Below are 27,482 nucleotides of genomic sequence, written 5' to 3' on the forward strand. Positions count from 1 at the left end.
ACAACAATATACTGTATATTTTTTGATTTGCCACTTAGAAAAATGTAGTCGTATATGATGATGCATTTTATATACTAGGTAGCTACTTCCCAACTTCCTTACTCTTGTATGGTTAAGTATATGAAATGACTTCATCTGGGTGTTGATAAATTAATACCCTTTTCCTACGCGAATTCCTCGCTCGTTACTTATTCCATATACATATACATATATATATACATGTATACATGTACACTCTAAAATTTTCACCGATCAGCAGACCGTCTGCCTGCCCTTTACTATGTTGGAATGTTATATCACGTTCGCGTGTATGATAAGTCTACATTTGTCTCTGTAACATGCTTGTTGCTATCTGGTACTTGGGTATCATTCACATATAAATGACACATGTACAATATATAGATCTATTGTTGAACTTAACCTTGGAGCATTTTACGGATGTCCGTAACTGTATTTCTATAGAGACACTGAATGCATAGACCGACATAGGTATCTAGGTAGTGTTCTTTAAATGGATTCGATAACATCAAAATCACAATAACTATAACATTTTGATAATGAAATGAATCTTAAAGTGGGTGAGTGGTGAAAGTCTATTCTCAGACGACTACTAGACTACTACCAGACCAGACTACCTCACTATTACCCAAACTCCCAATCCACCCATAGAGCAAGGACCCCCAAAAAGAAACGCCCCGACCAAACACTTCCACCACGACAATCATCAAACAACCACCACACTCCTCGTAACCTTACCCCCGTACCGCAAATCATCCATCCATACACAATTACATACTACTTACTACTTACAACCTACCTCCGTCCATATACCATAATTTCAATATCCCTCGACAGACTTCACGAAATCGATAAGGAAAAAAGGAGAAGGCCCTTTAATTGAAGGAGAGAAAGAAAGAGAACAATTCATTGAATCGCGAAAAGATAAGGATCCCCTTCGATCTGGGAAATAATTCAATTCACCTTTCCCGCATAATTTCGTCTTGTCGCGACTCTGTTGTGGTGCATATGGTATTGTTGCGACAATGATTAGGCCGTGATATTCACCAATAGCTACGAAACGTCACAATAGCAAAAAAATAATTCAAACCTGTCTATTGTCAAACTACCCTACCAAACAACTTCACCTTGCGCGCATATCATAAATTCGTTTTAATATTGGTAAGTTTCCCATTTCACTCTCTTCAATTCATCCATCTTTGTTTTCGATGAAAGATATCACCAAAACATACTCCCGCCAAGAATGTCGTCCATACACCGCGATCGAGTAGTGAAGAAGAGATCTGATCCATTCGTGATTGCTGATATGCTGGTCGCAGAGAGGATGGAAAAGAAGAGAGCTATGGAAGTCGCTTCGAGAAACACAGCTACCATCGGGGGACTGCAAAACCTATTTCGTGATTTTGCCCAAGATGAACTCCCAGAAGTGAGCTCGCACATTCGAGGAATGTCTTACCACGTGTATTGACTGTTTGCAGATGCCGCACCTCTTGGAAATCATCGATGCCGACAAAGGAAGATGGAATTCGCGATCACACGAAGAACTCATAGGGATACCTTGGACCCTACCCAACGAACATTCAGAAGCTCGCAGGCTTCAATATATGACTGTTTTTTCTACAGGAGACCGCGACCTTCAGGTTCCACGAGCTTTTGATCATGAAGATCCAGTCGAAAGTCCAACAAATAGTGCAGGTCGAAGTAGTTTGAATACTCCTCAAAGAGACCCAAACAAAAAGTTCTCTCTCGCGGCTTACCAAAAGATGAAGAAAGATGGAATCAAGCCTACACCAAGAACATCTGATACCCCGGATTCAGTTCGTCCGAAAGGTCATGCAAGAACAACAAGCCATATCTCCAATGTGACTCCAACGGCTCGCGGATCTTTCGAAAGTTCCTCAAATGGCGAAGTGCAAAGGAATGGGTCTGCGGTACACTCTGCGAGTAGATCAGAGCATGTAGTCAAGAATGGCATTGATAGGTACGTTCAATGATTGATATATTCATAATACTACTAGCAAACGCTAAGAACGTCATAGAAATCCCCCTTCCCGAAGCAACCCAACCAAACCACATCATCTCACCAATGGCACCAATGGCGCCAAAAGTCGCACAGAACAAACAAAGGATATTTCGAGATCAAAGGAAATAAATGCACCACAAAATAAATCATCCTCAAAAATGAGCCCTTCAGTTCCTACATGGAATGCACCCATGAAGCACAGCTTACCTCCTCGACCACAGTCTCCACGAAGAGTGGTTTCAGATGGCAGAAACAACAAACGATCACTTGAATCAGATGAACCATCACATGCAGAAAAGCGTGCCAGAACTGATCGAGCGAATTCGCATCTTCAAAAAATCGTCAAACCAGATAATAATTCATCCAAGGGAAAAGCCCCTCCTTCCAATTTGAGCAAGTCAGATGACCATGCATCTAAATCCTCCAAAGGAACAGGGGAGACGAAATCATATAAATCATCAGGAAAACCTATTAATCATTTACCGCCATTACTATCACCACTTCCCGCCGATTTAACAACTCCTACCACATTTGATAGCCCTAAGAAATCAGATCAAAAGGTATCAACATCGAATACTCCATCAAAGTCCAAGACTTCCGTCAGTGGAAAGAAACCTCCACCTAAAGAGTTATCATTGCAACAAGAATCACCAACAACTCCTCCAAGAACTGTATCACCCTTCGTACTTCCACCTTTACTTTCACCAACACTTCCTCCAATTGTTGAAGCAGCATTGGCGGAACATAAGCAAAAGGAAGGAGAAAAGACTACTTCTGCGCCTGAGCATCGTCAAGAAAAGTCGAGTTCATTGACCGTTGAAGAACGTCATACTCAAGCTCGTAAACCAGATGCACCCGGTGTTGCTCGTAAGACTGTTACTGGTGCCAAAGTCGGTCATCCTCCAAAGAGATCTGCCTCAAATACACCCTTACAAAAACCTCGTGAGGTTTCAAAAGCTCCAACTACAAATCAATCATTAATTGTCAAGTTACCTTATTCTAGGAGGAAAGCTACAACTATTGAACGATTAGTTAGATTATCACCAAGACCTTCACAAGATTTTACGAGACTTGAGAATATTAGAAGGAAGGAAGGCTTTGAAGCTATGATGGCTTATGATCTTTCAAAGAAAGAAAAAGCTCCTGTTTTATCTGCTAATATTGTTATGGATCAATCAGTATCAGAATCTGAAGAGGATATACCTTTGTCAACTCAAGGCAGAAAGACCGTCTCTAGGAAACGCCCTAGTGATGTTCTACCTTCAAAAACTGAGCCGCCAATAAAGCGGGCTAAACGTCCTGAGAATCTTGACGTTACGACGGCTAGAAAGACTGTTCCTAGTCCATTGAAATCTCCTACTCGCCCTGGACCATCTCAAAAAGGTCTACTTGCTACACCCAAGAAGAATGAGGGTTCTAGGGGTACCGCTATGGTCAGAGTTTCTTCTAGTGATGGAAATCCTCAAACTCCCTCAGGCGCAAATATCACTGTAACGACTCCTCAGAGCATCTCCACGAGCAGATCTGATCAACTCAAAACTTTGGCTTATAGTCTCAAGAAGAAAGGCGAACGTGAGACAAGGATTAATGGCAATCAACATCAACTTAAGCCTGTTGCTGAACGAACAGCTGGAGTTATAATTGTAATTGAAAGTATCTGTCAGTACATGAGATATTTCAATAGACTTCCTTGTGCTAGTCCTAGGGAAACTAGCTACAGTCAAAGAAGTCAGAATGCTCAAAATTGGGATACAATTATTCCAATGCTTGCTTGGCTTAAAAATATCAGTGAAGACATTCCTGTTCTTCAAGTATTATCTGCTCATCTTAATGCTGTTTGTCTTGAAGTATCAACTCGTGCTTTTATTAGCATGCCTACTTCACCAGGTAATACTGAAGATGATCGAGCAAAGGATCGTGGAATTTGGTCTAAACAACAATCACAAGATTTGAAAAGGCATGATGCATGGAGACAAAGTCACCATGTGGGATACAAACTTTTGAAAGATTTGTCCTCAAAGGGTGAACCTACAATTATTGGACCATGGACTAGTGTTGATACAATTACAGCATATTGCATGGAAGTTTGTACAGCATTCAACAAGAAGGATAAATGGGGTTGGAAAAAAGAAGTTGACTTTTAGTTACTTTTTACACTTCATGCTGGTTATTCTACCTTGCTACGATTGCTACGATACAATTCTCTTTGTAGTAAAATCCGACGTTCTACGAATGCGAAAATATAATTTCTCGGAATCGCTTCTTTATTATAACTTTACTTCTTCATCTTTTTTGTTGTTACACACTTCTCCTATAGGTATAATACCCAAAGCATTTCGGTGGGAATAGTATAGGATGGTCATGGAAATTGGGATGGTGTAGGTGTGGGTGGAGATGGCGTTTGCGATATTGATTTTGTTTTTCGACTTGAACTTTTGCACATTATACGGTTTATTTTTTGGGATGGGAGAAATGGCACTATACCCAGAGATGTTGCAATTGCTTTTTTTTGACTTGCGGTGGGAGGAGTTGGAATGTGGAATGTGGTTAGGGAATTAAGTGTTTTTGAGGGATGTTGTATGGGGTTTGGGTGGCATAAGTAAAAGATGGGATGGGAGGAAGGAGCTTAGGATGCATAACTGGATGGATGGATGAATGGGTTTTGTGAGTTTTTGATGCATTTTTGATGTATTTTGGGGGATTGGGGTGTATCATAGAATGACGGATGGATGGATGGATGGATTAGATATAATATATGCATGCGAGATAGTGAGGATATATCTACGTGTGATATTCTACGTACGGTATGGTATGCATTAAATGGAATGGAATAGGAATCTATGGAATGGAATAAAAATACTGGAGAGTGAATATACTAAAAGTCGTTAAAGGAATGATACCGTATGAACATGGTGAATAACCTCAATTCGATAGCTACTGTATTATAGCCCTAAAAAATGCAAAAGAGACTAGTTCTTTTTAGTAGCCCTTATCTTATATAAGGACTACCATTCCCTGTGCATAGCTAGCTCTTTCGACAGAATACAATATTGACATCAAGGACTTGCGAATCGTAGGTGTTGCGTCTTTCGTATCCTTCTCTCACCAATAGATAGATACTGGTATAGCATGTGGAAAGTTGGAAATGAAAATTCGTATTTATAAAGTGGTATTTACATGATGTTAATGATTTTTGTGTATGTGTGTACGTATGTGTGTGTGTATGTGTGTGTGTATTTGTATGAGGTGTTTCATGTATAATGAGGTTTATTGGATATGGATATGGATATGAATATTATATAGTACGTGCAGTGGTATAATGATGTAGTAGTTAGTGATGTATAAAAACTCTCGTTAAGCGAGGGAGGGGAGGAGGAGGGGGTCTTGTGGTTTCATTGGTATTTTGGTATTTTGGTATTTTGGTATTCTGATGTTTTGGTATTCTGATGTTTTGGTATTCTGATGTTTTGGTATTCTGATGTTTTGGTATTCTGATGTTTTGGTAGTTAGGTAGATATAGACAGATAGATATAGAAAAGTATATTCATGTTTCTGGGATTTCTTCTCTTAGAGTTTCCTATAATGAAAGAAGGTGAGGGAGATGAAAGGGAGGAGAGAAGAAGAGGGGAGAAGGGTGCGGGGTGTGTGTATATCTTGTGGGCATGTATACTCATATTTGAATATCTCAATATCAAAGTCGACCTCTCTCACCATCTAGAGAAGAAAATTGAATGACCTGGGACTTAAGTAGTATTTGAATGTTCGACCTACTGTTTTGTTAGATCAGATCTAATCTGATACGGTCCAATCTTATTCAATGTATTTCTTTTTTCGAATTCTTAAAGCTCGAATCGAAAGTAGATTGATGTTGGGAGGATTGGTGTTGGGGTTGGTAGTAGTGTTGGTGTTAGTCTATACATACTAGGTAATATCCTTCTTTGATGAGAGGATCGGATTGGGTGCTAAGGATGGGATATTCAAAATTGGAGAGGATGTTGAGATTGAGAATAACAGCTATGCATTTTTCAGTGGGGAGAATTTGGTTTATCCTCTTAGTGCTGGAGTGCTGGTTGAGGGGAATGGAGGAGGAAGGAGGAATATGAGGAGGTTCTGTGGCGGGGTGTGGGATTTGATATCTGTGAGGGACTTGGGAAAGGAAGAGGGAGAGAGGGAGAGAGGAAGAGAGGGAGGTACTATGTTTGGATGTGATAGTAATTCCATCGTTCTTGAGTCGTTATATAATTTTGAGAATCATCGGCTCTACTATTCGTAGCGAGAGCTACCTAGCTATAGAAGAAATCAAGTATATATCTATTACTCCCATTCCATTTTTATGGGTACCACATTCATATACGTACATATCAACATATCATATTGCACAATGCCACATCCTCACATTTTCCAAACTCCAACTTCAACTTCAATTTTAATTCCAATTCCAACTCTATCTTCAGTAACAGCCTCAACTCTCATACGCATTTCATTTCCCATTTCATTTCATTGCAACTCCCATTCCTATCCTCATCCCCCATAGCTAATTAACCACCTCTTAGATCCAGATCCAGATCCAGATCCATAAATAAGCAAATAATAAATGACCAACTACCTAGGTAATCAATCAATCAGTCAATCATTTCATTGCCATTGCCATTGCCATTACCCTTACTATTACTAAAATCTCAACCTCGACCCCAACTTCGTAGAAAGGAAGAGATGAAGATTCCTTGGATGCAAAGATATATATATATATATCAATCATCATCCCAAACACCACCCTATACCCCAGCATAGCCTGGCATGAGATGTCGTGACGTGATGTGTCTATGATCAACCAACCAACTGCTCATCTTGTTATTATACAAATAAATATACACACATACAAACGCACATATGAATATAAACATAGCTATCTTCCTACCAGAACAATTTGCTACTGCCACTGCAATAATGATGATGACGACGACGACGACGACGAGACCAATAATGATGATCCTGAAAGAAAAAGGAAACGTAGATCGTTAAGAAACCTAGAACACGCATATACCTACTAGCTATACGTGATGTGTGTAGAAGCATATGTCAAGTTGATGCATGAACATCAGTAGCTTGGCAGGCTGTGTAGTGAGTATAGAGCTTCATATACAATACGATTTTTCAATCCTTCAAAGCATTCTGGACATTCATAGTATCCGAGAGATTCAAAGTATTCTGAACACTCAGGGAATGTGGGACATTTAAGACATTTCAAACATTCAAACTGTCTGAGAGATTCAAAGTATTCCCAACATCCAAAGCATCTCATGCAAATATGTCAGACAATGCAAAGCATCCAAGCCCATTCGATTTTCGCATCTGCATCTGCATTTGCATACCTACTCAAAGCATCTCAATGTAAAATTCATCTTATGATAGTGACCCTTAGTATCTTGCCATTTTCCCCCAGCAGCTGAGTTGTATTAATGATGATTCTATGGGAGGCTCAAAGTCGTTGATATCATGCGTCTTGCATGATGGCATGAATACCTAGATCAACTAGAATACCTAGTATACATGCAATACATCAAATCATTCACAATACATCAAATCACATTCCATAGAACATTCTCCCACAGGCAAGCAATCAGACATCAAATCATTTAACATCAATAAAGAAAATAGTTGGTGAGTTGTTACAAGGCTTAGCTTTTAAAAGGCGATGCGATAATCAGAGGATATTTTTCTGTCTCGGACCTTCCCAAGTCTGTACACAGCCCAAGCTCCAACGCTGCCTACCCATTCCCTTTTTCATTCATCTTCATCTCTCATCCTTCTGGAATTATACACATCATCCCCTTTCTATCATCTCATCTATTGCTTCTCCCTATAAATCATGAACGTTAGCGTGCTGCAATAACATAAGAGATACTCAAATGGTAATAACTTACAAATCTGCGAGAATCTTCTCTCCCTTTGCACGTGCTGATGCAAAGTCACCAACCATATAGAAAGCACCTTCTGGCAAATCATCACCCTCTCCGTTCATGATAGATTTGAAACTGGCAATTGTGGTCTTCAAGTCAACGAGAACACCCTCGATACCAGTGAAAACGTGTGCGACAGTGAATGGTTGAGACAAGAATCTTTGCAGTTTACGGGCACGCTCGACAGTCAACTTATCAGCTTCTGACAATTCATCCATACCAAGAATGGCAATGATATCTTGGAGGGACTTGTACTCTTGCAACATTTGTTGGACACGGGTGGCGGTATCGTAGTGATCTTGTCCGACAACACGGGGATCCAACATACGGGATTTTGAGTCAAGGGGATCGACAGCTGGGTAAATACCCAACTCAGAGATACCACGGGACAAGACAGTGGTGGCGTCCAAATGGGCGAAGGTAGTAGCAGGGGCAGGATCAGTCAAATCATCAGCTGGTACGTAGACAGCTTGGACGGAGGTAATGGAACCCTTGGTGGTGGTGGTAATACGTTCTTGCATGAGACCCATGTCGACGGCGAGAGTAGGTTGGTAACCGACAGCAGATGGAATACGACCGAGGAGCGCACTGACTTCGGAACCAGCTTGGGTGAATCTGAAAATGTTATCGATGAAGAGCAAGACTAGTGAAAAAAGTTAGCAAATTTCATTTTTTGATGGAAAAAGGATCTAGAAAAACTCACCATCTTGTCCCTCTTCGTCTCTGAAGTATTCTGCCACAGTCCTACAAGTAAGGATGTTGGTTAGCTTGCATAATCCTCAGCTCCTTGACAAAATCAGGTGCGATGTAATGTATCGAAAAACAGGTAGAACATTCAAAGAACCTGAGATACTGAAAAGAAGTGATACATTCAAAGGAGGTCCTGTGCTGAAAAGAAGTAGAACGTTGAAGGGTGCTGAAGTATTGAAGACAGGTAGAACATTCGCAGGAAGTGATGTATTAAACAATGGTGGTACATCGAAGCAAGGAAATTTGCTAAAAAGAAATGGAACATTGGAAGGAGATGATGTATTGAAGACAGGCGGTACATTAAAAGAAGGTAACATATCGAAAACAGGTGATGCAATGAAAGGAGGTGATATATCAAAAAGGAGTACTTACAAACCAGTAAGAGCAACACGAGCACGGGCTCCGGGGGGCTCGTTCATTTGACCGAAGACCAAAGCGACCTTGGAGTCTCCATCAAGTTGAATGACCGAGGTCTCTTGCATCTCCTTGTACAAATCGTTACCCTCACGAGTACGCTCACCAACACCAGTGAAAACAGAGTAACCACCGTGTGCCTTGGCGATGTTGTTGATCAACTCTTGAATGAACACAGTCTTTCCGACACCGGCTCCTCCGAAGAGACCAATCTTTCCACCACGAGCGTAAGGAGCGAGCAAATCGACGACCTTGATACCAGTAACCAAAACTTCGGCAGCGGTAGATTGCTCAGTGAAAGGTGGGGCATCGGCGTGAATTGGTAATCTCTTGTTACACTTAATGGGTCCACGTTCATCGATTGGGTCACCAGTAACGTTCATGATACGACCGAGAGTTCCAGCACCGACTGGTACCATGATTGGGGATCCAGTATCGGTTGCGCGGTGACCACGGACTAAACCTTCGGTACCTATAAACGAATTCAGTCAATCTTTGTGCTTGTATCCTTCGAGCTCGAGTTCTCTTACCATCCATAGCAATAGTTCTGACGACATTCTCTCCCAAATGTTGCTGTTATCCCTGTCAGTCCGTATTCGACGTTTGTTTATTCCTTGTATTGTTGACGTACTGCGACCTCAAGAATGAGTTTGTTACCACCGTTAGTGGTCTCGAGGGCGTTAAGAATGGGTGGGAGCTTCTCGGTATCGAATTTAACTGTTCAGATGTGGTCAGTATGCAGTTGCAGGGTATCTAAAGCTCGTCCCCCATATATTCCCTAGATCCGGAGTTTGACGTCGTTGCCGAGAAAGAATTTTCCATGCCACTTACCATCAACGACGGCACCAATGACTTGATGGATCTTGCCATGTACTGCACTATCACTAGCAAATCTAGCAGAAGCAGCTCTTAAACCAGTTGACAAAGCTGGTCTGAAGGCGCTTCTTGAAGCCCGGAGGGCAGAGTTTTGGATGGCGCTATAGAAAGTTTTAAAGTCAGCTCAATTGGACTATTGCCACCCATTGCGACAGGGCAAAATATTTTCAAATATAAGTACGTACCTCCTGAACATCTTTACGGATGGAGAAGAGCGTTGAAGATGTGAGTGGAGATACAAAGATTGATGGAGGTATGGTATTGCAAAATGAGGAGGTAAATTGAAGCCAGCAGCAAAATGAGCTTCTCGACTAATTGTTAGCGTATACCCCCACGTGATGGCGTAAATTCCGACTTCCCGTTTTGACCCGAGTTGAGATCATCAACAACAACGTCGATATCAGAGAGACGAGGTCAAATCTTGGAAGATCATACATTGTAATAAATATTTTAGACAACTGTTCAATTCACACTCAGTTGTTATCAAATGATACTCATTATTACGTTTGTAGTATTATTTGGTCGGATTTACAAAGAATAATCACATATTTTATTTTCCCACCAAAATTTCTTTTTTTAATTGGCGGGGAGAAAATAAAAAATCTATTTTTTTCTTCGCTGCAAAGGCTCACATAGGTAGCTAAAATAAATCTATCGACATAAAGAGGTAGGTATTGAAAAGCAGACTCCGCATACTTTTTCCGTCTCCAATCTCTGTCATATTTTAGGTTCATTTTACTCATTTCTTAGACCTGCTTGCCCGCCGAACAGCCATTTTATCTACTAAATTTCTATAGCGTTGATTCGAGTGCCAATACCTGTACATAATTAGTCTCTTGCATCAGCTATGTTAAGGGGGAAACTTACTATTGCTGTACGGGTTGGAATGTATACTTGAATAAAGTTCTTTCTGTCATTCCATGAAAACGGTGTTGTGAAGAAGCGTGTTGAAGAATCGATTCTTTCGAATCCTCCAACATCCTTGGTATCGGTGTTGAGAACAGCTTTGTAAGTACCCTCTTGTTCGACACCAACTCTGTAATCTACGAAACTTTGGGTTGGGTTGAAATTGAAGATCCATAACAAGCCAGCTCGCTCAAAGACAATGACCTTATCAGACTCATTCTTCAAACTAATATAAGCTTGATCACTGTGTAACCATCCATACTTTGCCTCAAGATGTTGCATATGGGAATCAAACTCGTTCAATGCTTTGTAACGAAGAAGATCATCATCTGGAAGGTTGAATTGACGACGAGCATACCAAAAGCTGTTGTTGTTGCCTTCACGAGGGAAGTCGAGCCACTCTGGATGACCGAATTCGTTACCCTCGAAATTGAGATAACCTTCACCTCCAAGACCGGATGTCAGGAGGCGAATCATCTTATGTAATGCCATTCCACGCTCGATAATTGGCGTGAACTCTGTAAGTCTTGACATATTTGTATACATCTCTGCGTCACACAAGTGCATCATAATGGACTTATCTCCAACCAATGCTTGATCGTGACTCTCGCAGTATGCGATAGTCTTCTCACCATGACGTCTATTGGTCAAAGTAAAGCAGATATTTCCGAGATCCCATTCGTCGTCCTTCTTCTCCTTGAGGATCTTGATCCACATATCAGGAATGGCCATAGCAAGTCTGTAATCAAACCCTACACCACCGAGTGCTAATGGTAAGCACAAAGCGGGCATTCCCGAAACATCTTCTGCAATAGATATCGATTCTGGATAAAGTTGGTGCAACATCTCATTGGCAATCATGAGGTAGACAACACCGTCCTCATCAACCGATGGACCAAAGTACTCATGGTAACCACCGGAGAACCCCGTTCCAATTCCATGATGGGTATAAAGCATGCTCGTAACACCGTCAAATCGAAATCCGTCGAAGTTGTATTCGTCCATCCAGAATCGTAAATTGCTGAGCAAGAATCTCAAGACTTCATGAGACCCGTAGTTGAAGAGTCTACTATCCCACAACTCATGCTTTCCTTTAGGACCTTCGTGGAAATAGCAGCTGTCACTTCCATCGAACTCATTGAGCCCGTCCAATACATTTTTGGAAGCGTGACTGTGAACAACGTCAAGCAGCACGGTGATACCAAGTCCATGTGCGGTATCTATAAGCTCTCTCAGCTCATCAGGTGTACCATATCGACTGCTTGCAGCAAAGAAACTGTTGATTTGATAACCGAAACTTGCATAATATGCATGCTCCATAATAGCCATAAGCTGAATAACATTATAACCCAAATGATGTATTCTTGGTATCATGTTCTTTGTGAACTCCTTGTATGTGGAAACTCGTAGTTCTGGGGAAGAAATACCAACGTGTGCCTCATATACCCTAACACTTTCTGGCTTCTTTGGTCTGGGATGCTTGAAGACATATCGTTCGGACTCAGGTGGGTTCCAAAATCGAGCATCGTAAACTGGGGAGACGGAGAGATCTTGTGTGACATATTTGATCCATGCAGGAATTCGTTCAATTCGTTCGCCGGAAGGTGTAATCATAGAGATCTGGTGGGGTTAGCGGAGGTAAATAAAGCAGCTAGCCAGAGACACTTACCTTGATCTTAGAATTATGTGCGATAGCTGGTTTGCCATCCTTTGCAGGTAAAACGATTTCGAAAACCCCATAAGGATCCTTCTTCATAGGGTAAGACTCGCGGTTCCAATCATCTACACGATGTTAATGTTCGACGTCCTGAGAGTTTTGAACGAGGGAGAGAAATACTAAAATCACCAATCAAGAATGCTTGTGTTGCATTCGGAGCCCATTCCCTGTATGTAATGTTGTTCTTCTTATCGACATTGAATCCAAACTTCTCGGTACCCTGGCATGGTTAGTTGTGACCAAAGAATCTATAGGAGCTTCACAAACTCTGCTAAATTTCTCAATACCACCTTCGGTATCGTCGATGGTTTTAATCCATTGCTGTGCTTTTGAGAATCTGTGTTTTAAAGAATCTCGGAATGGTTCAAGCCATGGATCAAGTTGGATAACACCTGGATTGGTTAATATTGAGAATCGTCTGGGGACCGTTGAACTTACCAGTTCCATCATTTGGGATTCCCTTTGGTGCTTCACTCTTCATGATTGAAGCAGTTGCCAGTTCACTTACATTAGCCATTCTTGCAGATATTGTTTTTGACAGATTGTATGAGGCTGGGGAATTTAATTTAGTATTTTATTGGAGAAAGTCGAGCTAGCAAGTACCTACCTAGTTCCTAGTACTCTCCGGATTTGAGGAGCTATGATGATGGGGGTATGATGGTATGTATGGTTTAGCTCTCTTCTAACCGCGCAAACAAGATAAGGGAGGGGCGCTTAACACACGATTCAACTTGAGATAGGTAGAGATGGATAGAAAAGTTGACAGTGAAGATAGATAGAAAAGAAAGGGAGGCATTCAGTCAACTTATGATGTTTTCTTTTGGTAGAGAAATCCTGTGCATATTGCGGGGTCTTATTACTCTTTTTTTTTTCGCCATTGTACGAGTAACAAGTGGCTATTGATAATGCAGGAAGTGATTTGTTTGGTGTATTTGATTTGCTTGCATTGATCTCCTATCCTCCCTCCCTACCTAAGGATCTGCCAATTCTTCTACTTCTGGATGAACTTGTTGAGAGAATTTAACCATTGCACGCCTTTTCCAGCCTGAACCCAAGCCCAACTAAACCTGGAAGTATTTATCACGAGCTTAGGTACCTACCGAGCCTACCTAGTAATAACAATGATAAAGCAGAGTGAAGCGAACTTTGACTGAAGGGACTGACCTGACTGGACCTTGTTGTAAACGCCTGCAAGCCATCCTGCTCGTGCGTGTTTGGCATTAGTGACGTCGATCCCTGTCATATGAGAAAATCAACGAACCATTCTTGAACCATTCTCGCCATTCAATTCAATCCATGAATTTGTGTGAAGATTCTCGAAGAAATCGTACCGGCAGTGACAACCTTCCAAGCTTGAAGTAGGAGAAGTTCGCCGGAACATGGAGTTATTTTAATTATATTTATACATATCTACATATTAGGTAGTTGCTTAGTAGCTTTTATACTAGAGACGAATAGGTATGAAATCAAAAGGTAAATGTCAAAAAGTTGAAAGTTTATAAATAACCCTTTTTCTTCCGTCTTCACTCATCCCTCACTCACATCAGCATTCATTGTTTTCATCCCACTTCCCGTTTTAGTCCGCACTCCTCCAGATTTTTAACACTAGCTTGGACCAATGAGAAGACTCTCACCCCGCAACAAGATGCTCATAGCGTCGGCTACCGTAGTACCGCCGGTATCGACATATCATTGTCTCACGCAATCTGATGACAATCATTCACGTGCATTGCTATTGCTGTACAGCCTCAAAACGTTCAAATGATTTCTAGCATGTTATGATCAGAGTTGATAGATAATCTTGCACTTCAATACCCAAGCCCTCTACGGCCATTTGTTGCTCAGATGAGAAAATACATTTCAACAATATGTCTCCGATATCGGGACTCAACCGGATCTCCCATTCCAATCCTCGACTTCTAAGAACTTGCCACCGGTCTCTTCATTTCTCATCCATCAGATATTATCGAGATGCACAATTCAGACGCTCTGATTATGATGGACAAGGTTGGACTTCATCATATGAGCCAGGTGCTCCAACAAAAGGTCCCCTATCCCAAGCTTCTAAACATGGGGTTCCAAGCCTCACTCCTTTGTCATTGAAGAATCATTTGGATAAATTTGTTGTTGGACAAGATAGGGCAAAAAAAGTCACATGTGTGGCTATTTATAATCATTATCAACGGGTTAGAGAGTTGAGAAGGCAGGAAGCCGAGGAACAGGAAAGGAGGGATCAGTATAGTAGGAGGCATCTATATGAACGGGAGCGTAATAGTCATCCCGTTGACAGTAATTATATTCCTCCACTTCACATGGAATGTTCAGATTCTAACATAATACTAGACGAATACGTTGGTCACGCCATTCAAACCGCCGACCTGAATGCTTCGTACCGTGAACGCGAGTACGAAGAAGAACCGGAGCTGGGTTCCAGACCACTGGAAGACCCTTCTCAAAACCGTACCATCATTGAGAAATCAAATCTCATGTTATTAGGACCGTCTGGTGTCGGAAAAACCTACATACTCCAGACTCTAGCCCGTGTTCTCGAAGTTCCCTTTGCAACAGTCGATTGTTCTTCCTTAACCCAGGCTGGCTACATTGGAACTGATATTGAATCTTCCATTGAACGTTTACTCTTAGCTTCATCCAATTCCATCCAAAAATGTGAAACAGGAATAATTTTCTTCGATGAAATTGACAAGTTAGCCAAACCGGCTGTTATGACCCATGGCCGTGACGTGTCAGGCGAAGGTGTCCAACAGGGTCTTCTCAAAATGATTGAAGGGACCACTGTCACTGTAAACGCTAAATCTGATAAAAACGCTTCCAACTCAAACCGAAGCATGGACCGTGGAGGCCGAGAATCAAGTTCCCCTGCAAGAAGCGAACAATATACGATTGACACCTCAAACATCCTCTTCGTATTCGCCGGCGCCTTTATCGGACTCGAGAAAATAATCTCTCAACGGCTGTCAACCGGTTCATCCATCGGCTTTAATTCCTCTCTCTCCTCCTCCTCCTCCTCCTCGTCCTTTTTTTCCTCCAACCCATCAAAAGAAAACCAAAAGGATATCCTTGTCCATGCCACCCCCACAGATCTCCAAGCCTATGGTCTCATACCCGAACTTCTCGGCCGAATTCCAATAACCACGTCGCTCTCTCCCCTTTCCCTCCCTCAACTAGTATCTATCCTCACCGAGCCCCGCAATTCTTTGGTTAAACAATATACAGCACTATTTGAGACCTACGGCTCCCACGGTATAATCCTACAATTTACCAAATTAGCACTAGAAGCCATTGCTTCTCGAGCCCTTTACGGCTCCTCTTCTCCTTCATCCAAAGAAAACAAAGGCAAAGGAGAAAAGGGAACAGGCATCGGAGCAAGAGGTCTCCGTTCCATTATGGAAAATGTGTTGCAGGAAATCATGTTTATAGGTCCCTCATCACCTAATATCCGTTACGTCCTCGTGGACGAAGCATTTGTTAAGGGACTCGAATCCACATCTACATCTACATCCTCCTCGAGTATAGAAAACGAAGGAGTAGACGGAACGGGTGAAACACGTCTCCCCCGCTGTTTTCCACGCAACCAGAGAAATATCTTCGAAGAAGCAATCGAGCTCGAAGAAGAGCTATGGAAACAGCGGAATGGAATTTCAGAGAAGCAGAAAGATGGGAAAGGAGGAGATGGTGATGGCGACAAATCCATGGATAGTTTTCAGGAATACAGGGTTGTAGTTGAGAGCGGGATGTGAAATGTAAGATGTGAAGCTCACCTTCGAGTCTCCATCACATCCCGCAGAAACCATGTCCGTCCAGCACCCCAAAACAACTAAATCCGCAGCCCAACAAATCAAGAAAAAGAACACAAAGCCAAGAAGAAAACCCGGACTTATAAACCAGGACTGATTAATCAATTGGTTTGAAAAAGAAAACAAAACTCTCAACGATTAATCTCGCATCTCTCTTGGGAAAGAAGGAAGGAAGGAAGAAAGAAAGGAAGGAAGAAAGAAAGGAAAGCCGGTTGCCACAATCTAATTCCGATTCCGATTTTTTATATCCATTGTTGATTTCGTCTTCAATTTCGTCTCTGATTTCGTCCCCAGTTTCATGATCAATCCACCTGCACCATGTGCATATCTTTAACGTGGATGGAGGATTTCAATGTACAGGTACGGAGGGAGGGAGTTCGGCGCGTATGTTTGCGGATTCTTGATACATGTAAGGAAGAAAGGAAGTAGGAAGTAGGAAGTGGGAAGCAGGAGATAGTGATAGTGATGATGAATGAACAATTGTGTATTTGAATAGGCTGGTATCCAGATGTGGGAATGAGGAAATAGTACTTGACTCTTATGGTCGTGTCCGTATGTATGTGTATACGCATACTGTGATGTAACATTGCAGATTGAGATATGATATGCAAAAACCACGGTTCCATTTGGAAATCAGTCAACTTTTCAATCTACCTAATCCAAGCATTCACAGAAGCCAGTTCTTTTAAACACACGCACGCAAAAAACAGGGGATCATTCACGAACTGTTGTACAAAAAGGTTCATTGTAAAATTCGATCTCTCATCTCCCTCGCTCACTTCTCTCCCGCACCCTCCCGATTTATTCTCCCTCCCTCCAATTCTATGCACAAAACAATGCTTTCCATCCGCTAAGATTTCCTTTACAAGAAATCTCCCTTCTTCATCATCTCATGCAGGCCCCGTTCATTTTCCGTCCCATCCATCTCCAGGCTCACATCCATCCAACAAAAGAAATAAGAGTTTGTATGCAGGTAGTTTTTCGAATAGCACCGTTCCGAGTATGGTATGTATTCTTTTCTTTTCTGGCATTATGTATAGTTGGTATGAGGGAGAATTTAGTTCTTCTTGGGTGCAGATTGGACCTGACCAGGGCCGGAGTATCCTTCGGAGGAGAGACCGCTGATGGGTTCGGAGTTTTGAGACTGTGTTGTAGAGTGTTAGTCCTATGTTCCTGTATATTTTGGATAAATTCCAAGCTCAAAGACGGAGAACCCGGTTGAGAATGAGATTTGTGAGAATGCCAAAAAGATTACACATACTTTTAAGTATTCGTTTGTAGCCTCTTCCCACTCCTTGTTCATGGTAGATGGAGATCCCTTTGCGAATGATCTAATGAAGAGGAAAAGGGCGAGGGAAACACCAACTCCACCCATTGTGTATCCAAAGACCTTCCATCCTTCTCCTGGAGGAGTTTGAGCTCTTGGTCCGTGGGCGCCAAAGGCAATGTAGTAAGCTATTCACAATGTCTGTTAGCCTTGTTGTTTTCCTCAATTTCAATCTCAATCCTAGTTTTAATCTCCATGTCCATCCCAGTATGTTGTACCCCCGCAACCTCCCATTCAACAGCTCATGAGGTAAGCTGGCTTCAATCTGCAGCTCTCTGCAATTTATCCAAGCATATACCACCCTCCAATAACCTCTGTATATAAAGCCCATATCTCCCACCAAAAAAAGAATCTCACGTACCAGCCTTCTTCTCTTGTAAAGTCAACTCGGCCCAATTAATCTTCATGCGATCCCTCAGGTTCATCCAAAGCTCGGCTTGTTCCTGCGGCGGCATACCCTCCCACCTCTTCTCGATATCGGCCAAAGTAGGATTACTGATCGCATGAGTGGAAGCACATCGAACCTGGTTTCGAACCACAGAGCCCGTGGCGGCGCGGACAATTGATGTGCGGAGCATGTTTGCGACGGGGAGGATTATGGGTTGGAGATTTCGAGAGGTGTTATGCGTGCGGACGAGTGTTGATACAAATTGTAGAGGATAGAGCTACGTACGAGTTGGAATGGGTGGTGGAGGATGGGGCATCGGATGACTTTGGAGACGCTTTTCGTTAAGCGAACTAGAGGTCCACTTTGTAGAGTCACGTGGTCAGTTTATATCTTCAAGTTTGGGGGATTTGAAGTTCTCGGGATATAAAGTATTTGACTCTCTTGGGCTAGAATAGATGATGAGTTACTACGCCATGATTGAAGCTCTTTTGATCTCGTTGCAACTTCATTTGGTTGAAATTCGAGACTCTTGGGTTTGACGAATCAACGTCATCCGGTTGGCCATGATTAAATTTTTTGCACGTTTATAAATTATCAAATGTCGATTGGATGGTGAGGTTGCTATGAAACAGTGCCGGATATTGAGAGATTGATATTAAAAGTTCTGCTCTCCAAAGAACGGACTTTGAAGGATTGGACATCTATTTGTATGTATACACCGTGAGGCACCCAGCCATGGTAGCAACATTCGTTCGTTATGATATGATGAGATATTCCGATCTCGAAACAGAGGGAAAAACAAAGCAAGATAAATTTATTTACCGACGGCATGGATAATAGATCCCGCGGTTGGCGATTGCATCATCTGTCAGCGGGTGCATAGACACAGTAGCATTTTAGATAACCCGGCGCCATCTTCAAGCTCTACACCAATATATCATTTTCGATATATCTTCATCAAATACTCTAGATTGTTTATAGATTGGTATCAATTCCGCACCTTGAGATGGGGGACGAGTTCTTCAATTGTGGGGTACATGGTAGCTAGCCCGAGATATATCCTTCGACAGCTGTTGACCTGGGGTGCAAAGGTCTAGTGGCCATCGATCTTGTCTCTGATCGAATGAAATAGATTATTTGAGACCCGAGTTTTGCTTTGAATGTGATAGAGGGGAGTGAGGAATGAGTTTCGACACTAGGTATGGATTGCAAGGATATCAAGAACGTTGCGTGATAGTCATGTGAACATAAGAAACGTGACTTTACTTGGATAACCATTTGCTCCTGATACCTTTCGCAGAAGTGATCCATCCGATGGAAAGTCACAGTTTTTATTTATAATATATGAGTTGCTGGCATCTGCTTTGCTTATCTTCTCTATCTGGGCACCAGAAGCTTGAACCATATATTGTGTGAGAAGTACCTCTTCACGCGTGTGGCAGAGGTACATTTGCAAGCGGCGGGGTGTGCAGGCTGGCGACTACCATCTGGGTAATTTGTAATCATGCATGAGTAAAAGATGCAACACACAACACACATACACACACACGTACACATACACATACACATACACATACATGCAATTCGATCATCTCAAGACTCCAGGGCTGCCATTTATACTTTGCACAAGCACACAAATCTTTTCTCGTTCACGGTTCCCAAAATCTTCTCTGCAGCTGTTTTCTCAACCCTTAAATATAAGCTTTTCACAATTTGGCCACCGTACGTGGGGCGTTATCAGAGAAAAATAGAAAGTCCGAAAATGAGGCCGTAGGAGAACGGAGTCCAGAGATTTAATCCCTTGTTCAGCAAAGCTCAATCTCTCCTCCTCATCAATTTACACGAGATTATGTGAAATTGATTATGATTAGAACTCTCATTATAAAGCCATTTGACTCACTCAACAGTTATCATGTAAGAAGAAAATCTCGAAGCAGCACGTGTATGAAGTGAGTGGAGTGATTCATTGTGCTCAGTATGGGCTGACACAATACGGGACGAGAGCATTGCTTTGGACTCAAAGACCAAGAAATCTGAGAGGCGAAAGTTTGAACGATGGATGATGGTAAGATGGGGTGAGATTTTGAGATGTCTGGATGTCTGGATGTCTGCATGTCCGGATGTATAGACTTTGTGTATCTTATGTATCTTCTCTGTAAATACTATGAAAATCAGATATCCCATGGAAGATAGATTCTTTCGCCTCGGATCGCGATAATACGGATAAACGTTAATAGATTGTCTCACTCTACATACCCGAATTACCGTGGTCTAAAAGCAATCCGGCGACTGATTCCGATATATCAAGATATCAACCTATGGTAATTGAGGGGTTTGAGGGGTTTGAGGGCTTGAGGGGTCGAGGAGTCGAGCGATAACTTGTAGGAGTGGTAACGATATTGTAAACGGCTGAGGTGGGAGTGGCTGTCAAGTACCTGTCTGGACACCCGTTTGGATACTACCTGGTATGTACTTCAGAGCTCAATAGCCATCAAGCTTGCTTAGCTAGCATGTACAAGTAGAAGCTGACTGTGCGCAAAGCTTGTTAGCAGGTACTTTGGGCAGTATGTCCCATATGTCACCTCTCGTTGGACGTGAACCAGGAGTGAGTTCAAGTAACAGATGCCATGAAAGTGTATTCCCCATCATACGAGTAACAATACCTTGTAATTACTAGGTACACAAACAGCAATCTCCATACTAGATACCCAGCTGGGCATTAACTTCAACCTCTCAAACAAAACCAAGAAGATCAAGAGTAACACGTAGGTACTTCATACTTCAACGAGTGAACACTGACTTTGATAATAAACTTGGCGTTGCAGAGTGCACACCTAGTACATACCAGCATTTGAATCATTATTCGAGGGACGAGGGGCGAGTGAGGGATGGATCCAGAAATCCAGATCATCCAATACACGGCACGGTCCACATACATTCATTCCACGCTAAAGGAGGGGCGCTACCGTAAAATTGATTCAACAATGACCCCACCAACTTTATGTCCCCCTCCCCTCCGTTTCTTCCTTTTCCTACATAAACAATCCAGTCTCCCTTTACAAAATCATCTCAAGAATCATCAAAAAAATCATACAAGTAAGTATTCTTACACCTATCTCATCATAACCTCAACACCGCCGTCATTTCTTTATCATCTATAGCTTCGACGGCTACATCCGAAGCTCTCTTTTAACCTCCCCAAGCTATCTTGGTCAACAAACAAGTCGAAAGACCTTTCTTCCAAACATCTTCTAACATCATTTTCCAGAATGGCTCCTACTAAAGTTGGTATCAACGGTTTCGGACGTATCGGACGTATCGTCTTCAGAAATGCTATTGAGCATGATGACATTGACATCGTCGCTGTCAACGATCCTTTTATCGAGACTGAATATGCCGTAAGTTTCCGCTATCGGACCTCCCGCAGATTTCGAGGACCCGAGCTAATCATTTTATGTACAGGCATACATGTTGAAGTATGATTCCACCCACGGTCAATTCAAGGGTGATATCAAGGTCCTTTCCGATGGATTGGAGGTCAATGGCAAGAAGGTCAAGTTCTACACTGAGAGAGACCCAGCCAACATCCCATGGGCTGAGTCTGAGGCATACTACGTTGTCGAGTCCACCGGTGTTTTCACCACCACCGAGAAGGCTAAGGCACATTTGAAGGGTGGTGCCAAGAAGGTTGTTATCTCTGCTCCTTCTGCCGATGCCCCAATGTACGTTATGGGTGTCAACAACGAGACCTACAAGGGTGATGTTGATGTTATCTCCAACGCCTCTTGCACAACCAACTGCTTGGCTCCTCTCGCCAAGGTCATCAACGATGAGTTCACCATCATTGAGGGTTTGATGACCACCATCCACTCCTACACCGCCACCCAAAAGACCGTCGATGGTCCATCCGCTAAGGATTGGCGTGGAGGACGTACCGCTGCTCAAAACATCATCCCATCGAGCACCGGTGCTGCCAAGGCCGTCGGAAAGGTCATCCCAGAGCTTAACGGCAAACTCACCGGAATGTCCATGCGTGTTCCAACTGCCAACGTCTCAGTTGTTGACTTGACTGTCCGCATTGAGAAGGGTGCTTCTTACGACGAGATCAAGGCCGTCATCAAGAAGGCTGCTGATGGTCCTCTCAAGGGTAAGTTACTCTATTAATATCTTTTCCATTTTAATTTACTAATCGTAATATAGGCATATTGGCTTACACCGAGGACGATGTTGTCTCTACTGACATGAACGGTGACAACCACTCCTCCATCTTCGATGCCAAGGCTGGTATCTCCCTCAACGCAAACTTCGTCAAGTTGGTTTCCTGGTACGACAACGAGTGGGGTTACTCTCGTCGTGTCCTTGATCTCCTCCACTACATCTCCAAGGTTGATAACAAGCAGTAGGAGATTTTTGCTCAGTGTTTAGGAAGTAGTGAAGACTCTGACCACTATTTGGCAGAGAATTCTTGAAAGGCAAGCTCTGATACCATGTCAGATGCCAAATTTCATTAAAATGAATAGTTATTACCGAGTAACGATGAATGCCTTATGATAGCGTTAAGAATGAAAACAAGCTCAAGAACATAATACCGTCTTCATCATGTGAATTTCTTCCATTTCATACGTGCTGGCATTGATGTGATGTATGGAATCATGATTTCCGCTCACATGAATGGCTGCCAACTCCATCCACCCTTGACCTGATGCCATTTCAGAAGGTATGCTGGGATAGAATTCTATGAACAGTAGTGCCGCTGCGTCCCTTGACCTTTCCTTCAACTGGGTAAGGACTTCAAATATAATGAACCCCTCGATTCTTGAATACAGAAAGTAATCTTTGTCGTTAATGTACTTCGAATCGATTCATGTCAATGGATCGAAGACCCAGGACCTCTGCTTTCTTACAATCGCTCTCGGCAGGATAGCCAAGCTTAATCGCTGATACAAGCAACTGCCGAATGAACACTCTACGAGAATCTTTAAAGGGGCTCAAAATATGGAGAAGTGAGAAATCTTTGGTCTGATTTACATTGGGCTAGAACCTTCCTTAAAGTTACAGCCCCTCTCCACATGGACGAAAAAAGCGGTACACTAAATCACTCAAATAAAATCAGATATTTGTATACTAACATTTCGATCTTGAAGAATAATATCAGTAGACCTTTCAGTGCCCAGTTTTGTGAGCATTAAGAAAAAGCAAAAGCCTTTGAATGTTTGTACATGATCTCAAATCTAAATAATGACTATTCGATTTGATATCAAATACTGAAAGAATACATTCTCTTGATGTCCTAATTTTTGCTATGTTGGAGGGCACTTACGTGCTAATGTTCTTGCCTATAATTCCAGGCTACAATATTTCGTCGGCTCGGGTGCTTCGACTTGGAATCCATCTCTCCTTCTCCTGCAACTTCACAAACAATATTCATCCATAAACTTGTGAACTCGACAATATTATATTTCCGGACTCGGGATAACATTCTTTCCAAACACTCCAATAGCCAGCCATCATTCTCTTACATAATTATCGGCTTCCGATACCTGAGAACTACTGTTTCTTTCGGATAACCGCTATATCCCATTCCCATTCATCATTGTCTCGGTAAGTTTCCATACTTCATTTCTGTTCTCAATCAACATTCATTCCTCGCACTCCATTATCGTTGACTTGTATGGGTCAAGTAGATTCAAGAAACCGCTATGAAAGTACAACTCTGTTATTAGATTTTACAAGAGATAACAAAGAATTTATGTCTGTCCTTCCCTCATATTACGGTCACATGACTTTCCTATTTTTTCTCTATTCACGTATGATCCAAAACTCATTGTGTAGTATGGAAATGGAGTACTGTTAGGATTTTCTGGATGATGATGTGTATATACAGTTTATCAGGCTGCTTCTATATCACATCCCCAGGTATCTCCCACTGTTCTGGGGTGGATCCATCCACAATGATCCAGCTCCAGTCTTCTTTGACCGTATTATCCAATGCTATCGTACTTTTCGGCGTTGGGTCTCTTTATCCTTTTAACTTTGCATGATAAACTTACAGATCTCCTGACGGTTCATAGTTTCTTGACCTCAACCGGCCAGACCTATTCTCGCAATATCAAGAAAGACTACGGCATTTCAGCATCTTGGTGTTTCGTACCCAAAGAGCTCCTTGCCTGCTGCTAAGGCTTGAGGGCTTGTATTTTAATTTAACGTCGCATGATTCTGGCCTCTTGCATGACAGGACATACCTTTCAGTCGTTTATTTTCAACATCTACTGAATATCAGTCCTGGTGACGGGTTGGTCGGTCAATAATGGACACATTAGGACCCCCGTTATTGCAGTCAAGCGGTGATGTAGATATGCAGCCGAATACACAGGAACTTATGCATTTACAGCAGCAACAGATTCAGCTACATGAAAATGTCCATGCAGGATCTATTAACGGGGTGTTGTCAAACGGCAATGGTAATGGATTTGTTGACCCCAGGGTCCTAACTACTACGGAAGACATGGCAGTCACCTATGATTATCATGACCCAGAGGATGAAATGTATTCATCATCATCAGAAGATACAAAGATTATAGCTATTCCACGCCAAGCATACCTCCCTTCTGGGGTTTGTTATGACGATCGAATGAAGCTGCACACCTCTGGAGACTATTCAGATAATACGGCACACCCAGAAGACCCTCGACGGATAGAACATATAATGAGAGCCTTTAAAGACGCTGGCTTAGTATATACCGGTAGTGCGGAAAATGTCGAGAAAATTCTCAAGGAATCACCTAACAAGTACATGCAGCGTATCATGGCAAGACTAGCCCGAAAAGACGAGATCTGCCTGGCACATACTGCATTTCATTATGACTGGGTTGAGTCCTTATTAAGTATGACCTCTGAAGAATTGCGCGACGCAAATCAAAGATATGATACTGGCCGAAAGTCCCTTTATGTTGGGCCTTGTACTTACGACGCTGCACTTGTCGCTGCAGGTGGTGCGATAGAAACTTGCAAACATGTTGTTGTGGGGAATGTAAAGAATGCTATTGCCATTATTCGACCGCCTGGACATCACGCCGAAGAGAATGAGGCGCTAGGATTTTGTGTCTTTAATAACGTGCCTATAGCTGCTAAAGTCTGTATGGCGGATTATCCTGAGATATGTAGAAAGGTATTGATTCTGGATTGGGATATTCACCATGGAAATGGCACCCAGAACATGTTTTACGACGATCCAAACGTCTTATATATCTCACTCCATGTATATGACAATGGTCAATTTTATCCCGGTCAACCTGATGATCCTAGCCTTCCCGACGGTGGTAACGATAAAGTCGGTCGTGGACCTGGCCTTGGCAAGAATGTCAATATCGGATGGGTCTCTCAAGGAATGGGAGATGGAGAGTACATGGCAGCATTCCAAAGGATTGTCATGCCTATTGCCCAAGAGTTCGATCCTGACCTTGTCATAATTTCTGCAGGATTTGACGCTGCTGCGGGAGACGAACTTGGAGGATGTTTCGTAACACCAGCCTGCTATTCTCACATGACCCATATGCTCATGTCTCTTGCTGATGGAAAGGTGGCAGTCTGTCTCGAGGGAGGTTATAATTTAGCAGCAATCTCACAATCTGCTCTTGCAGTTGCCAAAACTTTAATGGGAGAACCACCAATTAGACTTCCTATTCCACCATTGAATAGAACCGCTGCCGGAGTCTTCGAAGAAGTCAAGTACTATCAATCTAAATATTGGCAATGTATGCGATCTGGAGTCGTTGACTACAAGGAACCAAAATTTAGAAGAGCCCTTCGTCTTGATGATCAAATCAGAAATGGTCAAAGTAATACGCTGAAGACTAACTACCGGATGACTTCCTTGTGGATCCAACGGCATCAACTTGCAAGATCCTTTGATAATCAAGTTATGGTTACCCCATATATTAATCTTGCGAAAAGATTATTGATAATCGTTCATGATCCGTAAGCCCCCTCTTCATTCTTTTTAGTGATGTCTGCTGATTATTCTAGTCCGACATTGTATGCTTCCCCTGATTCAGACACAGCTCAAATCGCCTTACATAACGCCTTTGTTGTAAGTCTCTCCTTTCATGCTATGTAGCATCTGCCTAACTAATCAATTTAGGTCGAACCTCCAGTTAATGATTTTATCGCCTGGGCTGTTGAAAATAAAATTGGTGTAATGGATATCAACATCCCGTTGAACACAGACATTGCCCCCCCTACCACTAGTCGTTACCCATCCCACCCTGGTATGACTGAGCTCGAAAGTCAAATGAAAGATCTTGTTTGCTATATTTGGGACAATTTTATCCAACTTTATGACTCAGACAATATCATGCTTATGGGCGTTGGCGACTCTTACCTTGGTATCAAACAGTTACTCACCTCTAGAGATTGCCGTAATCGTCTCGCTGGGGTACTTGCCTTTATAACTGGTAGTCTTCGACCCGTCAAGAGCGAAACGGATTCAGCTTTAAGCAGTTGGTACAAGGCAAATAGTGAGATTTATGTTGCTGACAAACATGCGTGTTGGAATGACGAAGAAAGCATTAGGAAGGTTAAGAAACAGCGATTTGGAAAGGTGGTGCGAAGTGAAGAGACGGACTTGGCAAGTATGTTGCAGATACATCAGCCGAGGGCAAAGAAGTGGATGCTCGCAAAGTTTGATGAGAAAGCGGTAGATGACCAGGTTATGGTGATGGGGGATGAGATTCCGGTGACTGATATTGATGGTGGTAATATGTCAACAATGATGGAGACTCAATATGTGTAAATGACCTGGGGCAAGGGATTTCATTATTCGCTCAGGTAGGATTGTAGTTTGCAAATTTCCGTTGATGGAACTCATGAGCGATCGTGAGCTAGTCTCGGTGAAAGGTTGGGGAGAATGTTTAGAATAGTCAACAAGCCTACTACTAAGGACATGCTGCACGTGTATTGCGAGAGGAGATTATTAGAACTTTCAAGTCATGCCATGTTTTGGACATTGTATATTTCGGGGGCGTCTTATTAGCTTATTATAGTCAAGATACAAGATAATCTAAACCAGTCTTCATTTTGATTGCTCACTTTGATATCTTTGAGATACTGAAAGCTTTCCGATAGAGTGGCCATTCTCATGGAAGTCTGCATTTCCTTTGTTGGCTTCACAGAAAGAGCTATCTCTACATTTCTATTCCAAGAGCTGGTTTTATATGTGTGCAATGCTGATCCATTTATATCACATTTATTGAAGCTATCATAACCCACTCAAGCACAGATAGAGAATTT

At 42.3% G+C, this 27,482-nt stretch overlaps 7 protein-coding genes across 7 annotated transcripts; 4 read left to right on the plus strand and 3 right to left on the minus strand.

Annotated features, from left to right (window-relative positions):
• Nucleotides 1-1,261: 1,261 nt before the first annotated feature.
• On the plus strand, nucleotides 1,262-4,185 carry Bfra_009388 (uncharacterized protein; the record flags this gene model as incomplete). The annotated part of the gene is made up of 3 exons (XM_037339731.1): nucleotides 1,262-1,444; nucleotides 1,497-1,999; nucleotides 2,058-4,185. The coding sequence occupies 3 exons, from the start codon at nucleotides 1,262-1,264 to the stop codon at nucleotides 4,183-4,185; spliced, it is 2,814 nt and encodes a 937-aa protein (XP_037189781.1).
• A 3,521-nt stretch (nucleotides 4,186-7,706) lies between these two features.
• On the minus strand, nucleotides 7,707-10,237 carry Bfra_009389 (putative atp synthase subunit beta protein; the record flags this gene model as incomplete). Its single annotated transcript, XM_037339732.1, has 8 exons — nucleotides 7,707-7,901; nucleotides 7,966-8,644; nucleotides 8,705-8,745; nucleotides 9,124-9,637; nucleotides 9,696-9,738; nucleotides 9,797-9,882; nucleotides 9,997-10,142; nucleotides 10,227-10,237. The coding sequence occupies 8 exons, from the start codon at nucleotides 10,235-10,237 to the stop codon at nucleotides 7,889-7,891; spliced, it is 1,533 nt and encodes a 510-aa protein (XP_037189782.1). The 3' UTR covers nucleotides 7,707-7,888.
• Nucleotides 10,238-10,832: 595 nt separating this feature from the next.
• Nucleotides 10,833-13,181, minus strand: Bfra_009390 (putative 1,4-alpha-glucan-branching enzyme protein; the record flags this gene model as incomplete). Its single annotated transcript, XM_037339733.1, has 6 exons — nucleotides 10,833-10,859; nucleotides 10,909-12,567; nucleotides 12,617-12,729; nucleotides 12,785-12,884; nucleotides 12,932-13,056; nucleotides 13,103-13,181. 6 exons carry the CDS (start codon nucleotides 13,179-13,181, stop codon nucleotides 10,833-10,835), a joined length of 2,103 nt encoding a protein of 700 aa, XP_037189783.1.
• Nucleotides 13,182-14,532: 1,351 nt separating this feature from the next.
• On the plus strand, nucleotides 14,533-16,422 carry Bfra_009391 (putative atp-dependent clp protease protein; the record flags this gene model as incomplete). Its single annotated transcript, XM_037339734.1, has 2 exons — nucleotides 14,533-14,905; nucleotides 15,008-16,422. 2 exons carry the CDS (start codon nucleotides 14,533-14,535, stop codon nucleotides 16,420-16,422), a joined length of 1,788 nt encoding a protein of 595 aa, XP_037189784.1.
• Nucleotides 16,423-17,536: 1,114 nt separating this feature from the next.
• Bfra_009392 (putative cytochrome c oxidase subunit v protein) lies at nucleotides 17,537-18,427 on the minus strand (the record flags this gene model as incomplete). Its single annotated transcript, XM_037339735.1, has 3 exons — nucleotides 18,168-18,427; nucleotides 17,741-17,934; nucleotides 17,537-17,623 (listed from the first exon to the last, which is right to left on the minus strand). The coding sequence occupies exons 1-3, from the start codon at nucleotides 18,382-18,384 to the stop codon at nucleotides 17,537-17,539; spliced, it is 498 nt and encodes a 165-aa protein (XP_037189785.1). The 5' UTR covers nucleotides 18,385-18,427.
• Nucleotides 18,428-21,463: 3,036 nt separating this feature from the next.
• On the plus strand, nucleotides 21,464-22,780 carry Bfra_009394 (putative glyceraldehyde 3-phosphate dehydrogenase protein; the record flags this gene model as incomplete). Its single annotated transcript, XM_037339736.1, has 3 exons — nucleotides 21,464-21,592; nucleotides 21,657-22,341; nucleotides 22,395-22,780. 3 exons carry the CDS (start codon nucleotides 21,464-21,466, stop codon nucleotides 22,595-22,597), a joined length of 1,017 nt encoding a protein of 338 aa, XP_037189786.1. The 3' UTR covers nucleotides 22,598-22,780.
• Nucleotides 22,781-24,501: 1,721 nt separating this feature from the next.
• Bfra_009395 (putative histone deacetylase protein) lies at nucleotides 24,502-26,985 on the plus strand (the record flags this gene model as incomplete). The annotated part of the gene is made up of 3 exons (XM_037339737.1): nucleotides 24,502-26,171; nucleotides 26,220-26,283; nucleotides 26,335-26,985. The coding sequence occupies 3 exons, from the start codon at nucleotides 24,502-24,504 to the stop codon at nucleotides 26,983-26,985; spliced, it is 2,385 nt and encodes a 794-aa protein (XP_037189787.1).
• Nucleotides 26,986-27,482: the final 497 nt, after the last annotated feature.

This window comes from Botrytis fragariae, assembly GCF_013461495.1.
Source record: "Botrytis fragariae strain BVB16 chromosome Unknown tig00000161, whole genome shotgun sequence".
NCBI classification, from domain to species: domain Eukaryota; kingdom Fungi; phylum Ascomycota; class Leotiomycetes; order Helotiales; family Sclerotiniaceae; genus Botrytis; species Botrytis fragariae.